Genomic DNA, 14,655 nt, shown 5'->3' with positions numbered 1-14,655 from the left:
CAAGCCTAGAAACAGCTGACCCATCTCCTCCAGCCTCCTGTTCTCACAGGGGCCAACCAGATGCCTTCATGAGGAACCCTCAAGTAGGACCCGAGTGCAAGAGCAGCTCTCCCCTCCAGCGGTTTCCAGCACCTGAGATTCATTGCTGCCTCCAATTGTGGTGGCAGCTCATAACCTTCATGGCTAGTAGCCCATCAGTAGCCCTCTCCCCTTCCAGGAATTTGCCCAATCCTCTTTTTAACGCCATCCAAATTGGTGGTCATCACTGCCTCTAGTGGCAGGGAGCTCCATAGTTTAACTGCATGAAGAAGGGGTTCCTTTTATCTATTCCGAATCTTTCAATTTCATGGGATGTCTGCAAGTCTTAAGTGTTGAGAGAGAGGGAGAGAAAGTTTTATTTATCTGCTTTCTCTGTGCCGGCATAATTTCATAAACTTCTGTCTTCTCGCCTTTGCTCCAAACTAAAGAGTCCCAAACGCTGCAATCTTCTAGGAAATTCGCTCCACCCCCCTTGATTAATTTGATCGTCCTTTTCCAACTCTATAGCTCCATCCTTTTTGAGGCGAGGACCAAAATGGGACACAGTTTTCCAAATGTGGCTGCACCATAGATTTGTATAAGGGCAGAGTGTTATTGGCTCCTCTTATTTTCAATTCCTTTCCTAATGAACCCTGTCATGGAATTCACCTTTTTCACAGCCGCTGAACATTGGGTTAACCCAGGGGTCAGCAAACCTTTTCAGCAGGGGTCCGGTCCATTGTCCCTCAGACCTTGTGGGGGGCTGGACTATATTTTGAAAAAAATAATGAACAAATTCCTATGGCCCACAAATAACCAAGAGATGCATTTTAATTAAAAGGACACACCCTACTCATGTAAAAACATGCTGCTTCCTGGACCGTCCGCAGGCCGGATTGAGAAGGCGATTGGGCCAGATCCGGCCCCCGGGTCTTAGTTTGCCTACCCATGGGTTAACCTCTTCATTCAGGTATCTGCTAGGACTCCGAGGTCTGGTTCCTGGTCGGTCACTCCCAGTTCAGACCCCATGAGCATGGATGTGGCATCGATACTGTTTGCATTCCGACATGCATTCCTTTACACTTGTTGACAGGGAATTATATTTGCCATTGGATGCCCAATAACTTCTTTGTGGAAGTCCTTACGCAGCTCTTTGCAATCTGCATTCCGTTTTGTTTCAATGACCGTGACCAATTTAGTGTTGCCGGCAAAATGGGTCACTTCACTGCCCGACCCTCATTTCTGTCATGGATGCTTTAGTTGAGTCTCCTGCATTTCAGGGGGTTGGACTAGATGACACTTTGGTCACTTTTGTTGTTGTTTAGTCATTTAGTCGTGTCCGCCTCTTCATGACCCCCTGGACCAGAGCACGCCAGGCCCTCCTGTCTTCCACTGCCTCCCGCAGTTTGGTCAAACTCATGCTGGTCGCTTCGAGAACACTGTCCCACCATCTTGTCCTCCATCGTCCCCTTCTCCTTGTGCCCTCCATCTTTCCCAGCACCAGTGTCTTTTCCAGGGAGTCTTCTCTTCTCATGAGGTGGCCAAAGTCTTGGAGCCTCAGCTTCAGGATCTGTCCTTCCAGTGAGCACTCAGGACTGATTTCCTTAAGAATGGAGAGGTTGGATCTCCTTGCAGTCCATGGGACTCTCAAGAGTCTCCTCCAGCACCATAGTTCAAAAGCATCCATTCTTCGGCGATCAGCTTTCTTTATGGTCCAGCTCTTGCTTCCATACATCACTACTGGGAAAACCATAGCTTGAACTGGGGTCCCTTCCAGCCCCACAATTTGCTGCTTCCTAGTCTGAGCATGACTGCTCCCTTTCCTGAGCGTTGCCTTGCTGGGCTGCACATTATCCCCTGTGCACACAGCTCAGCAGGTGACTCAGGCCCCCATCCTGGCTCGGCGGCCAGACCTCATGGCGCGAGGCCGACTCTGGGAGGGTTGGGGCCCAGTCCTGAATTCTCAAGTGCAGTAGGTCATCCTGGATCCCCTCCAAGCTCTTCATAGCTTGGGATTAGTGGGTTCTGTCCCTGTGGTTCCAAGGCTCTTCGCCGAATACTTTGCTAAATGGTTTTGCCAGATTTTATAGGTTTTGGGAGCCTTTTTTCCAAGCACTCCTGGGCTTCCAATTCAAAAGTGCATCTTGACCTTTGGGACGCAGCCAAGGGCTTTGCTTTGAGTTTGCATCTCATTCCCCATCCCGGGGAAAAAAAGCCACACAAAAAACACACAGCCCATGTCCTTGTTCCTTAAAACCACTCTGTGCTACTGTTTGCCTGCAGGATTCCATGGGGAAATGGCAACTCTTGGCAGTTTTGGGTTCTTGCCTTTGCTTTCCTCCCGAAACGTGTCCACACATGTAAACACATGTAAATATGTGTCAGTTCTCTCACTTCCAGCATGCAGTTAGCACCAAAAATAACAGCCAGACCCTCCAATATGAAATCAATGCCCCCCTGGCTTCCTATGGGAGGAAGGGTGGGGTGGAAATATTATATATAGATACATTTCCTATTGAGGTTTCTTTTCTTTTCTTTTCTTTTTGTCTGTAGCAAGTCACAAGCAGTGGAAACAAGGAGGTGTGTTTTTTAAGGTCAGGGGGCTCGCAGTTGTGCCTTGGCAGGTATGGGAATCTCAAAAATAGCCTCCAGATCAAATCCTTGAGTGGATCAAGATTGGTTAAGTTGCAGGAAGCAAAGCTCAGGAATAAATGGATCATTCTCCAAAGGGAAAGAAGGAGAAAGTTTAGTCTCCCAAGGAATGGCATTGGGATCTGTGCTTTTTAAACTACAGTGGTACCTCGGTTTATGAACTTAATCTGTTCTGGAAGTCCATTCTTAAACCAAAACCGTTCTTAAACTGAGGCGCACTTTCCCTAATGAGGCCTCCTGTCTCTGGTGCCCTTCCACTGTTTGGATTCCATTCTTAGACCGAGGTAAAGTTCTCAAACCGGGACACTATTTCCAGTTTTGTGGAGTTTGTAAACTAGACTGTTCTTAAACCGAGGTACCACTGTAGTTCATAAAGGATCCAGAGTTAGGACTGAGCAATGAGGTGCTGGAGGAGACTCTTGAGAGTCCCATGGACTGCAAGAAGATCCAACCTATCCATTCTGAAGGAAATCAGCCCTGAGTGCTCCTCACAAGCGTAGGAGGCTCTCTGTATCCCAAACGCCCCCTTCCTCCTTCCCCTGTTCCGATGGCAGTCCCCTGACACTGGGGAAGCCTGTTAGGGTGCCAACTGGAGCCTGAAAAGTGCATCTGGGAACGGTGGGGGGAAACCAGGGTGCTTTTTCCTTCTGCCTCACCCTGTTAGTAATCCTGGGGGCTGAATCATGCATGCCCAGGTGATTCGCAGCTGAGATATCTGAATCCCCCAGTTGAGAAGCCCTGGGCTTGATGGGACAGATCACTGCCACCCGTGTTGACTGATTCTATCGGAAGTGAATCCTGGAAGAATCCATGCCATGAATGATGTCTTGGGGGGAGTTGGGAGCTATTTGGTGCTTCACTACCCATCTCTGGGCAAAGGAAGGGATCTCAGGGTGAACAACCGGGCAAAACGGAGAGCATCTTGAATAGCAATAGGCTAGAGCAGGTCTCGTGTGACCCAGCTTGACTCTGCTATAAAAATCTCCAGTCAGGCTTGCTTTGAGCAAGAGAAGAACTCAGCCACGCTGTGCCACAGGGCTGTGTGTGCCTTTGGCTCAACAAGATCTTCCTCAGGGGGCAGGAAGGGCTTTAGATCAGAAAAGCCTGCGCAAGCAACCGTGGATCCCTTCAGCAGGCTCTTGAGACTTCCTTGGTTCTTCCTTCCAGAAAATAGGCAGCCAGCAAAAAGATTTGAGGGAAAGCAAGCAAAAAGGAGAAACATATTTTCAAGGCAGCGTTAGCAAAATCTCAGCATCCCCCAATTATCAGGAATGGTTGGAGCTGCAAAGCCTGTGCTTCCTCTGCAGGAATCTCACGCTAATGTCTATTCCTGATGGGGGATTTTTTGGGTGGAAAGAGCTGGACCACCTGACATGTTCTCTAGGACCAAGTGGCCCCCCCGGAGGGGCTGGGAATTGCACAGTGGTTGCCGTTTTCCAGGCCATTGCCAAACATCTGAGACTTGAAAAGATGGAAAGTTTGGGGGGTTGCGTTAATCCAGGAAGCGGGATCATCACACGGAGCCCCTGTTTCCTGCAGCCAAATATTTCACCCTGATTGCCCCAATTAGCAGGCGATAAAAGGAGCCTTTGGGGAGCGGGAGAAGGAGAGAAAGGGTACTGGGGTGGGCTGCCTTTCAAGCCGGGTTTCAAGGCACTGGGCGGACCATTAAGAGAAGTTATACTCCATTAACTTTACTGGCCGACATTCTTAGCAAAATACGTTTAACAGCTAGTTCTTTGAGCTCCGTTTATAGCAGAGCTAGCTCAAGGCTTGTCGTGTTTTATGGGCAGGGTTGGGGGTTAAGGAGAGTTCCAGCCCTCACTCTGCCCCCAACGCAACCCCTAAGCCAGTCTCCCAGTATCCACAGTGACAAACTGGTCTGGGCTTATCTCACACTCTGCATCTCTAGGGACAGGTCTGGGATTTCCAGGTCTGCATCTGACAGCTATTTTCCTCTCTTTCCTTCTTCTCCTGGTGCTTCCCCCAGGAGAACCCAATCTTTACCACTGAATTGTAACAAACAGGAGTCTGCGGGAAAACCTGAACTGCCCTGTAATCATAATAATCACAATAATCACAATTTATTATTTGTACCCCGCCCATCTGGCTGGGTTTCCCCAGCCACTCTGGGCGGCTCCCAACAAAATACTAAAAACACGATAAAACATCAAACATTAAAAACTTCCCTAAACAGGGCTGCCTTCAGATGTCTTCTAAAAGTTAGGCAGTTGTTTATTTCCTTGACATCTGATTGGACAGAGTTCCACAGGGCAGGCGCCATCACCGAGAAGGCCCACCGAGAAGGCCCTTCTCACAGTGAGGGAACAGCCAGAAGGCCCTCGGAGCTGGACCTCAGTGTCTGGGCTGAACGATGGGGGTGGAGATGCTCCTTCAGGGATACTGGGCTTTTGAAGCTGTTTAGGACTTTCAAGGTCAGCACCAACACTTTGAATTGTGCTCGGAAACTTACTGGGAGCCAGTGTAGGTCTTTCAGGACCGGTGTTATATGGTCTCGGCGGCCGCTCCCAGTCACCAGTCCAGCTGCTGCATTCTGGATTAGTTGTAGTTTTGAGGCCACCTTGAAAGTTTACTGATTCTGCAGTAAACACTGGGCAGGGGGGAAAAGCACACTTGGACATGGACTTGGAAACTGTAGACTTGAATGGATGAGCTCTTGGAAGATGGTTGCACTCTGCTCTGTTGAATGTCATTACGGGGCCAATGAGTTATTTGCCACTCATAGAATGCAAGGGTTGGCTGGAGCATCATGGGATGTCCCCACTGAATTCTAGTGTTGTGGGAGAGGGAGAAGGAACTTTCTCTGTCCATTTTCTCTGCACCAGGCGTCATTTTTAAAAACTTCTATCATGTTGCCTCAGCTCAAGAAAGAAGGAATAAAGTGTTGGGCGATTGTGATGAAGCGTTGCGCTGGAGCAACCCCGTCACTGATAGCAGGTTGTGGCATGATGAGACTCTGCACATTTGTTGTACATGTTGCCACTTCATTAGATGATTGCTAGAATTAAGCAATACTTTTCCAGTTCATCCCTTCCCAGACCTAGGCTGGCACTGAAAAACAAAACAAAACCAAACACACTCTCTCTGCCCCGTCTATCCATTGGGTAGCTGGTTGCCCCAGCTATTTTGAAAGTGAGATAGCCATGTCACTGGGGATGATCAAAAAGCATAAAGCAGGGATGTCCTCCAGTTCTTGATGGACTACAACTCCCATTGTTCATGTGTGGTGGCTGAAGGCAGCCACCTGCTGGCTTTCTACGCCTGCAGGAAATTTAGCCATCGGGTGGAGTGGCTCTCCACCCTCTCATCACCCCGAAATCTCAAAACTGCTGCAGCTCATAATGGAACTGATTTCCTTCTTCAGGGCGGAGTGACGGACGACAAGAGTGATGATGGCAAATCGGTGTCAACCCTCAACTTTGGCGTGAATCGTCCCACAATTTCCTGCATTTTTGATTGTAAGAGCGCACACAGTCTGCTTCTGTTGCCAAATGCATCTACCGTATTTTTTGCACTGTAACACTCACCTTTTTCCTCCTAAAAAGTAAGGGGAAATGTCTGTGCGTGTTATGGAGGGAATGCCTATGGGTGGCATGCCTATGGATATTCCTCCTCTAAAAACTACGTGCGTGTTATGGTCGGGTACGTGTTATGGTCGGGTGCGTGTTATAGAGCAAAAAATACGGTAATTGGGCTTCTTAGAGCAAGAGGATGTTGATGGGAACTGGGAAGGGGTTCTGCTTCTGCTGGACAAAAAGAGAGATGGGATCTCTCCGGGCTCAGAAAATTCCTCAAATCAATCACACAAGCAAATTTTTCATGATTGTAGCAAACCAGCCCCTTAAAAAAAAATCTGGGTGTGCAATCACCAGAGAGAGAGAGAGAGAGAGAGGGAATAACCTGCAGTTCTCAGAAGATCTGACTAGGATGGCATAACCCTGGTGCTCAGGGACTGTGCATGTTTTTGGCCGCCAAACTGTGTGAGGAGACTTTGTGCCCCTTTGCTGAAACCCACACCTGCAGTATACAAACCAGGGCTCCAATTTTGGATCAGTAGTGGCATATAAAGTTGAATCCTTACAAATCCAAACTCCTCTTCTTACTGTGCCTTATGTTCACCTCCCCATAGCCTCTCCCCCTCCCCTTGGCGTCTCCCCCATGAAGCCCCCCACCACCAGCCAGGCCCGGTTCTGGCACAGCTTATTTGTTGAAGAAATGAGGACTTGAGTGGGCAAGCCATAGGTGTGTGTGTGTGTGTTGGGGTGTGTGGAAGCTTCAACAGCTCCTACCACAAGACCCCTTTTGCCCCCAAACCCCATTCCCCCCCCCATGACTGGAGCAGTCCAAAATATCCAAAGGACACCAGTTTGCCTGAGGTGGCACTGACAGACATCTCCTCCTCCGTGGGCATCAGGAGTGCCAACTTGGCCCCATGACTGTGGGTGCCCTGCAGTGTGTATGGCCCTGGCACTGAGATTTGTGGGTGTCTGGCCCCTTCATGGGGAATTTTGTGGGTGCTTGGGCACCCAGGGCCCCAGGGAGTTGGCACCGATGATGGCATCACCCTGCCTTGGAGGTCGTGAAGTTTTGTAATTCACTTTGTGTGCTGTAACGGAATGCTATTCTGAAACTGTGTCTTGCAAGTTTGGTTTTCAAGCTCCGGCATGAATTTGGATAATTTGTTGTTTTCATTCCCCCTCTTTCCCTTGAAGATGGGAACAGGTACCACCTGCGATGTTATATCTATCAAGCGAGGGATCTGATAGCCATGGATAAGGACAGCTTTTCAGGTAAGCTGGCCTCCTAAATTGCATTGCTCCTTTGGGGTTTTACTTTATTTTATTTGTTAACTTGTTTGTATTGAAATATTTTCATGGATAACTAAGGTCCGTATATTATCTCTGTTTTCAATTCGTAGTGTCCTTTCTACAGGTCATTTACATTTCATGCGAGACGCGGCTATCATAGGCATTTTGAGGTTGGGGGGGGGTGCCATGTGTCCAAGATTTCCCAAACATAACCCGGATTTATCCATTGAAAATGTCATCCGGGTGGAATTTTCTAAAATATCTGGAGAAACCCTGGCGTATGGCAGCCCATAATGAAAGTGTTAATGTTTTGCTGAAATTTCCTAAAAAATAGCTTTAAAACTCATTTTTTTTTGGGGGGGGGGAAATATTTTGCAAAAAAAGCTCAAGAACCTTTGTGTCCAGATTTTCGCTTTTTGAAATATGGCATCCTTATTGTGGGGAGAGATATATGGGAGAAAGAAGGGGGACAGTGATCTTTCATTATTTCGCATTGTGTACATGTGGGGGTTTGTGTCAGCATCATGTGGATAAGTTGTTTCATAGAATCATAGAATCATAGAGTTGGAAGAGACCACAAGGGCCATCGAGTCCAACCCCCTGCCAAGCAGGAAACACCATCAGAGCACTCCTGACATATGGTTGTCAAGCCTCTGCTTAAAGACCTCCAAAGTAGGAGACTCCACCACACTCCTTGGCAGCAAATTCCACTGTCAAACAGCTCTTACTGTCAGGAAGTTCTTCCTCATGTTTAGGTGGAATCTTCTTTCTTGTAGTTTGGATCCATTGCTCCGTGTCCGCTTCTCTGGAGCAGCAGAAAACAACCTTTCTCCCTCCTCCATGTGACATCCTTTTATATATTTGAACATGGCTATCATCTCACCCCTTAACCTCCTCTTCTCCAGGCTAAACATGCCCAGCTCCCTTAGCCGTTCCTCATAAGGCATCGTTTGCAGGCCTTTGACCATTTTGGTTGCCCTCCTCTGGACACGTTCCAGTTTGTCAGTGTCCTTCTTGAACTGTGGTGCCCAGAACTGGACACAGTACTCCAGGTGAGGTCTGACCAGAGCAGAATACAGTGGCACTATTACTTCCCTTGATCTAGATGCTTTGTTTGTTTGTTTATTCGTTCTTGATGGCGGGGCAAAGAGATTTGGGAGCCCAGAGCATGGAAGGTTGCATTTGGTTGGTTAACAAGACTCCCCAGGGATTTTAGACGTAGGTCAAAGTGCTACCAGGCACAGCACCCTGTGTGATACTGACATTCCTTAGTGCTCAAAGGGCACTGTGGCCCCTTGCTTCCCGAAAAGTGTCAGTCTTGAGGACCTTTTGCCAAGGAAGGCAGATGAATGGACCAGTTCCCATCTGTGTAGGAATGGAAGCAGCCTGCCAAACTTCCTAGTCGCATGTGAGCGTTTTCTTGGCCCATTTCCACATGTTGTCTGATGATGGAAGTTAAATTCCATTGTTTCAGGGTCTTACTTTTGCCTCACTCTTTTCAGGTCCAAGTCCACACTTAAAATCTCTGTGTCCAAGCGTTTTTCGTTTTTTCCCCTCCAGAGATTTCCCTGCGAAAACCTTCTCTTTAGCGCTCCATTGGAGCAAACATCAATTGGACTTTTCCATGGTTTGATGTTTGTTCCGAGTGAGCTTTAGAGAGCAGCTTTTCACAGCGAAATCTCAGAGCAAAACAAAGGGCACTCGGACATGGAGCTTTAAAGCACGGACTCTGCCTGTGGGAGGAAAGGTATCTGTGGATTAGCCCTAACTCTGCTCTGTGTGAAGAAAGGCATTTGGTTCCTCTCCTTCTGGGCAATTAATGAAAACTGTGCAGGAATGAGCTGGAAGTTTAAAGACCGGGGGCTGTTGGAGGTGTGTGAGGGATCGTTGTTTTCTCTAAAGGTGCCTGGATGGAAACGACATGTGGAGCTGATGTTCCAGTATTCTTAGACTGGTGAAAGTAAAGTTCTCTCAACTAATCTGTTTTTTTTATAAAAAAAAATAAAAATAAAAAATTAAGCCAGATCTCAGTTTGCCTGGAGAGCCACATTTTAGACATTTCAAAAAAGATAAAAGAAAAACATTGCCTGGCACTTTAACTGCTTTCTCTCTACTGCTTTTTGCATTTTTACTGTTGCTACGATAATTGCTTTTGTTTCTGATATTTTTGTTGCCCTGTGGTTCTCTTTTGTAGGCTATCTTGGAAATCTAGATTACTGTATTTTTTGCCCTATAGGACGCACCTGCCCATAGGATGCACCTAGTTTTTTTGGGGGGAAATAAAGGGAGAAAAATTTACTCCCCCCCCCGGCCCGGGGCTGGGGCGGGGGATGCCCAAGCTTCCCCTGACCCCAGCCCCCAGAACAGGCTACTATCCGCAAGCCTAGGGAGTCCGGCGGGAAGTCCCTCCGGACTCCCCAGGCTTGCGGATACCTGTCCCCCGAGCTTATGGGGCTGGCAGCCTCCAAACCAGGTCGGGGAACAGAAGGATGGCGGTGCTGCACCTCCCCGCTGTCCCCCGAGCTTGTGGGCTGCAGGCTGCTGCCCGCAAGCCTTACGAGCCCACGGGAACTCCTGCCGGGCTCGCAAGGCTTGCGGACACCTGCGTGAAGCACTGGGCACCCTCTAGAGGGTGCCCCGTGCTTCGGGCTGCAGGATGCTGCCTGCAAGCCTTGCGAGCCCGCAGGAACTCCCGCCGGGCTTGCAAGGCTTGCGGATAGCTTCCTGAAACCTGGAGAGCGAGAGGAGTCAGTGCGCACTGACCCCTCTCGCTCTCCAAGCTTCAGCGAAAGTCTGCATTCGCCCCATAGGGCGCACACACATTTCCCCTTCATTTTTGGAGGGGAAAAAGTGCGTCCTATAGGGCGAAAAATACGGTAATAAAGTGATGTTATTGTGGGTTTTTTGGTGTGTGTGTGTGTTTTTAAAGCAAATGGTGAGCGAATGTGTTTTGTGGCTCCCAGTGCGAGATGTTGTTCACAAGAACAAACGCCTGTTTGTAGAAAGTAATACATGGCAGGTTTCCTGGTGCTTGCTGCGTGTGGGGGAAATGTCATTCATCTGCTCCAAGATGCTGCCGTCTCCCTGCACAGAGAATATTTTGCAGATTCTCAATTGAACTGGGCAGGGACGCTTTGCAAACATTGGCGTTCGCTCAGCGGAGAGGGGAGTTCTGGGTTTTGAGGTCAGGTCAACACCTATAGGGTGAAAGGGGGGGTGTGAGGTGGGCCGTTTCAGCTCCCTGCCCCATGTGTGATCACTTTGGGGCTTCAGATGCTTTCAGCTGGATAAACTGGAGCCATACAAACAGGATCTTCTTCTTCTTTGGCGATCCCTCGTAGCCAAGTAAGATTGTCTTCCATAAACATGGTTTTAACAATGAGTCCGTAAGTGACTTTGGAGGCCAATTCTGGATCCACACGTCCTTCCACAGTGGGGACATAGGTTTCCAGGTGGGAGTTGATCATGGTGTGGATTTGCCAAGCGTGCCTTCCTCTTAGCACATTTCTCCCTTGCGTCCTGAATTCGAGTTTCTTCGAAGTCCACAACACCTTTGGGAAAGGCTGTTCTCCAACTGGAGCACTCGCAGGCCAGTGTTTCCCAATTGTCGGTGTTTATGCTACACTTTTTTAGATTTGCCTTGAGAGAGTCTTTAAACCTCTTTTGTTGACCGCTAGCATTAAGCTTTCAGTTTTTAATTACAGGTAGGTAGCTGTGTTGGTCTGCCGTAGCTGAAACAACAACAAAAAAAATCCTTTCAGTTTTTAAGTTCGGGATAGAGTAGTTGCTTTGGAAGATGAGAATGAGGCATCTGCACAACATGACCAGTCCAATGAAGATGATGTTGAAGAATCATTGCTTCGACACTAGTGATCTTTGCTTCTTCCAGTACAGTTAGAGACGCTTCAGGTTACAGACGCTTCAGGTTACATACTCCGCTAACCCAGAAATAATACCTCGGGTTAAGAACTTTGCTTCAGGATGAGAACAGAAATCGTGCGGCGGCAGCAGGAGGCCCCATTAGGTAAAGTGGTACCTCAGGTTAAGAAAAGTTTCAGGTTAAGAACAGGCCTTCAGAATGGATTAAGTTCTTAACCCGAGGTACCACTGTACACTGGCATTAGTTGGCTTCTCTTCCCAAGTGATGTGTAAAATTTTTTGGAGACACAGTTGATGGAATCTTTTGAGGAGTGGATAGCTGCTGTTTGGAGGGGTGAAGCAGTTGCAGTAGTCTCCCTCCTGGATTTGCAAAGCTAGGCTTGCCGAGAACGGCATGGCAAACTCCCCACTCTCACCCTCACAGTGGCCTGGCTGCTCACAGCCCTCCCCTGTAGCAACTTGGGCTGCATTTATACCATTGATCAATCAATGAATTGCATTGATATCCCACCTTTTTCTTTGAGGAGCTCCAGGTGGCAGTCAGAGCTCTCCCTCTCCTCATTTAATCCCCCACAACATCCCTGTAGGTTAGGGTGAGAGGCAGTGTGACTTCATGGCTGAGTGGGGATTTGAACCCAGGTCTCTGCAAAGTCCACCAGACCACCACTGGCTCTTGTTCACAGCACCTCCCAACCCCGGGAAGTGAAGTACCCCCCTCGTGGAGCTCCAATTCCCAGCACCCTACGCAACCTACAGTTTCTTTTGGGAAAGTCCTGTGCTTCTCTAAGTGCACAGAGAGGAAGAGGAGAGGAACAATTCTCCTTTGGCATCTCCATCTCCTCCTGAGCTGGGATGGGAAGGGGGAGATGGTCCTCAGGTCTCCCTGGTCCTCTCCTGACTCGGGAGGTTCCTGAAGGCTGCACCCCAATCAGTTTTGGGGTTTAGCACAGCCAGCTCCCTTCTGGACCTTGTTGTCTTCCTCCTCCTCGGAAAAATCTTTCCACCCCCCCCATTCACGGTTCTAATTTAGAAATTGTGCACAAGCACATCCGCTGGAACAAAATTTTCCGGGCCAGTTATCATCAACGGAGGGAGAGGAGGTCGCCAAACTCTTCTCACTGGCAATTTCGCGTTTGGCCTCGCTGTGAGTTTCCACTGAAAAAGGGAGACCTTATAGGACGCGTCGCGGGTCGGGTTTGTTTTCTCAAACCTGAAATGTGCCCTTCTTTGTGATGATGAGCACACAGCACGTTCCTTCTGCGCTTTCTGACTCATTGGACTGGGAAACCATCAAGTGGAAACCTGCCCCAACCCCGATCTTGAACTGGGACCAGGCTTGAACTGGGATCACCCACTTTCTCTCCACCCCGTGGGATCTCTTCTCTTGCCCGTGTCCACAATGAGCCCCTTATTTCCCCTCTCCTTTTCTTGTTTGTTGCTGGTTTATTGCCTCGGATCCAAACCAGAGTGATCTCATCCCTCCTGATTGGCCGGCCCGGGTGGGAGTCGCTTCCCTTGGGTGGATGGCAGCCAATGACAACACAGGGAGCAGACATCCACAATGTGGGATTGTGATTTACCGTCCCTCGAACAAAGCATAAAGGAGCCCTTGAAGGCGAGCCTTTTTGTGGTTATGAAAATAAAACCGCGTGTGGATACAAAGCTCAGACAAAGGGCCTTTTTAAAGGATTTAACGTTCTGTTTATCGTAGTGCATTCAACCTTCCCCGGGCTGGAAAACCCAACAAGCGTCGGCTGAGAAAGACATGCTATTCCTAGCAGGAGTTCGGCCTGTTGTAGCTGATCGTATCGCAAACCGCCTGGCTCATTAGAGATGTACGTTGGCTGGGATGCCAACCAAGGCAAGGAGTGGGGGAAGCCCGGCACTCCAGGCACCGTGGCACAAAACGGGCACCAGCTGGCCTGTTGCCCTCCAGGCTGCAGGTCAAAGTGCTGGGTTTCAAATTCTCGTTTCTGGAGCCAGGCCCAGAGTGGCAAAGGAAACACACACACACACACAAAAGGTGGCACCGTGTGCAAGCTGGCAGTAACGGGAACTGCACTTATAAGAATCGGGAACTGGTTGTGTTTCTGCTCCCAAAGACGGCACGGGCGATGGGCTCCGTTTGGCATACACATTGCAGAGAAGAATAGACTCATAGGTGGTACCCGGACGATCCGTTGAGCTTGCATGGTGGTCTGTTTGCATTGGTTTGAGGGCACTTCATAAGATGTCAGCTCAAGCAGTTGTTCTCTCTTTTCCACCATCATTTTCCTTAGCACACAAGGTCCATTTTTTAAAGTGGATTTGTTTTGCAAGTGCCAAATCCGCTTTAACTGGACAGACTGAATTTGCCACACACTGTTGAATCACATCCACAAAATAGTCACACACAGGCTGCGCGTTGCAAGTGTCCATATTTAGCCCTTGCTGGATGGTTCCAGAAGCAACGTTTGGTTTTGGTTTCAAAGCTCCTGGAGAAATAGCTCATTTATTCACGTGGCATTTCTGAGGAGGGTCTCAAGGAGCCGCTCCTCAGTGGCGGTTGAAGGACTCAAGAGGGCCCTGGCAATTGTCTGCATGCATGCGCAGTCCCCAAGGAGTCCAGAACTGTGAGTGCCCACCATAAGGAGTCAAGGATGTCAAGCAAGACATCAGGACCCTGGACAGAAGACAAGGGAGCTGGAGGTTGCTCTAATGCTGGCCAGAACATACAAAGAGCCTCCTGGATCAGGCCAGTGGCCCTTCTAGTCTAGTTCCAGTTGCCATGGGAATCCTGCAGTCAGGATTCAAGCACCAGAGCAATTCTCTCTTCCTGTGGTTTTTAGAGGCTTTGCTGTTTCCAGCTATGGAGGCAGAGCAACAGGCATCAGGCATCATGTCTAGTTTCCATTGATAGCCCTCTCTTCCATGACTTGGTCTAATCCTCTTTTAAAGCCATCCAAGTTGGTGGCCGTCACTGTCTCCTGTGGCAGGGAGTTCCACAGTCGAACTCTACCCTGCACGAGGAAGTGCTGCGTAAAGTGTGGACTGGAACCCGGGAGACCAGGGTTCGAATCCCCACTCGGTCATGGAGCTCACTGCATGTCCTTGGGCCAGCCACTCCCTCCCTCTCAGCCTAACCTGCCTTTCAGGGCTTTGTTCAGGGAATTAAATGAGGAAACAGGTGAAGCCATGTCAGCCACCTTTAGCTCCTTGGAGGAAAAGGTGTGATGTAAATGCAACGGCGTGACCAGAAGTGGACATGGTACAGTCATACCTCGGGTTAAATGTGCTT

General features: G+C 49.0%; 1 protein-coding gene across 7 annotated transcripts in view; it reads left to right on the top strand.

Annotated features, from left to right (window-relative positions):
* The window catches only part of DYSF (dysferlin), a 185,343-nt gene that overhangs the window by 91,081 nt on the left and 79,607 nt on the right, over positions 1–14,655 (top strand). For all 7 annotated transcript variants that reach the window (XM_082236251.1, XM_082236250.1, XM_082236247.1 and 4 more), the window contains 2 exons: positions 6,056–6,149; positions 7,404–7,481. In XM_082236251.1, coding sequence (XP_082092377.1) covers positions 6,056–6,149; positions 7,404–7,481 — 172 coding nt within the window. The remainder of the gene's footprint in view (positions 1–6,055; positions 6,150–7,403; positions 7,482–14,655) is intronic.

The sequence above is a fragment of the Podarcis vaucheri genome (genome assembly GCF_965113315.1).
Source record: "Podarcis vaucheri genome assembly, chromosome: 9".
Taxonomy (NCBI): Eukaryota; Metazoa; Chordata; class Lepidosauria; order Squamata; family Lacertidae; genus Podarcis; species Podarcis vaucheri.
The sequence above is the reverse complement of the archived record's forward strand: the minus strand, read 5'-3'. Positions and strand labels throughout refer to the sequence as shown.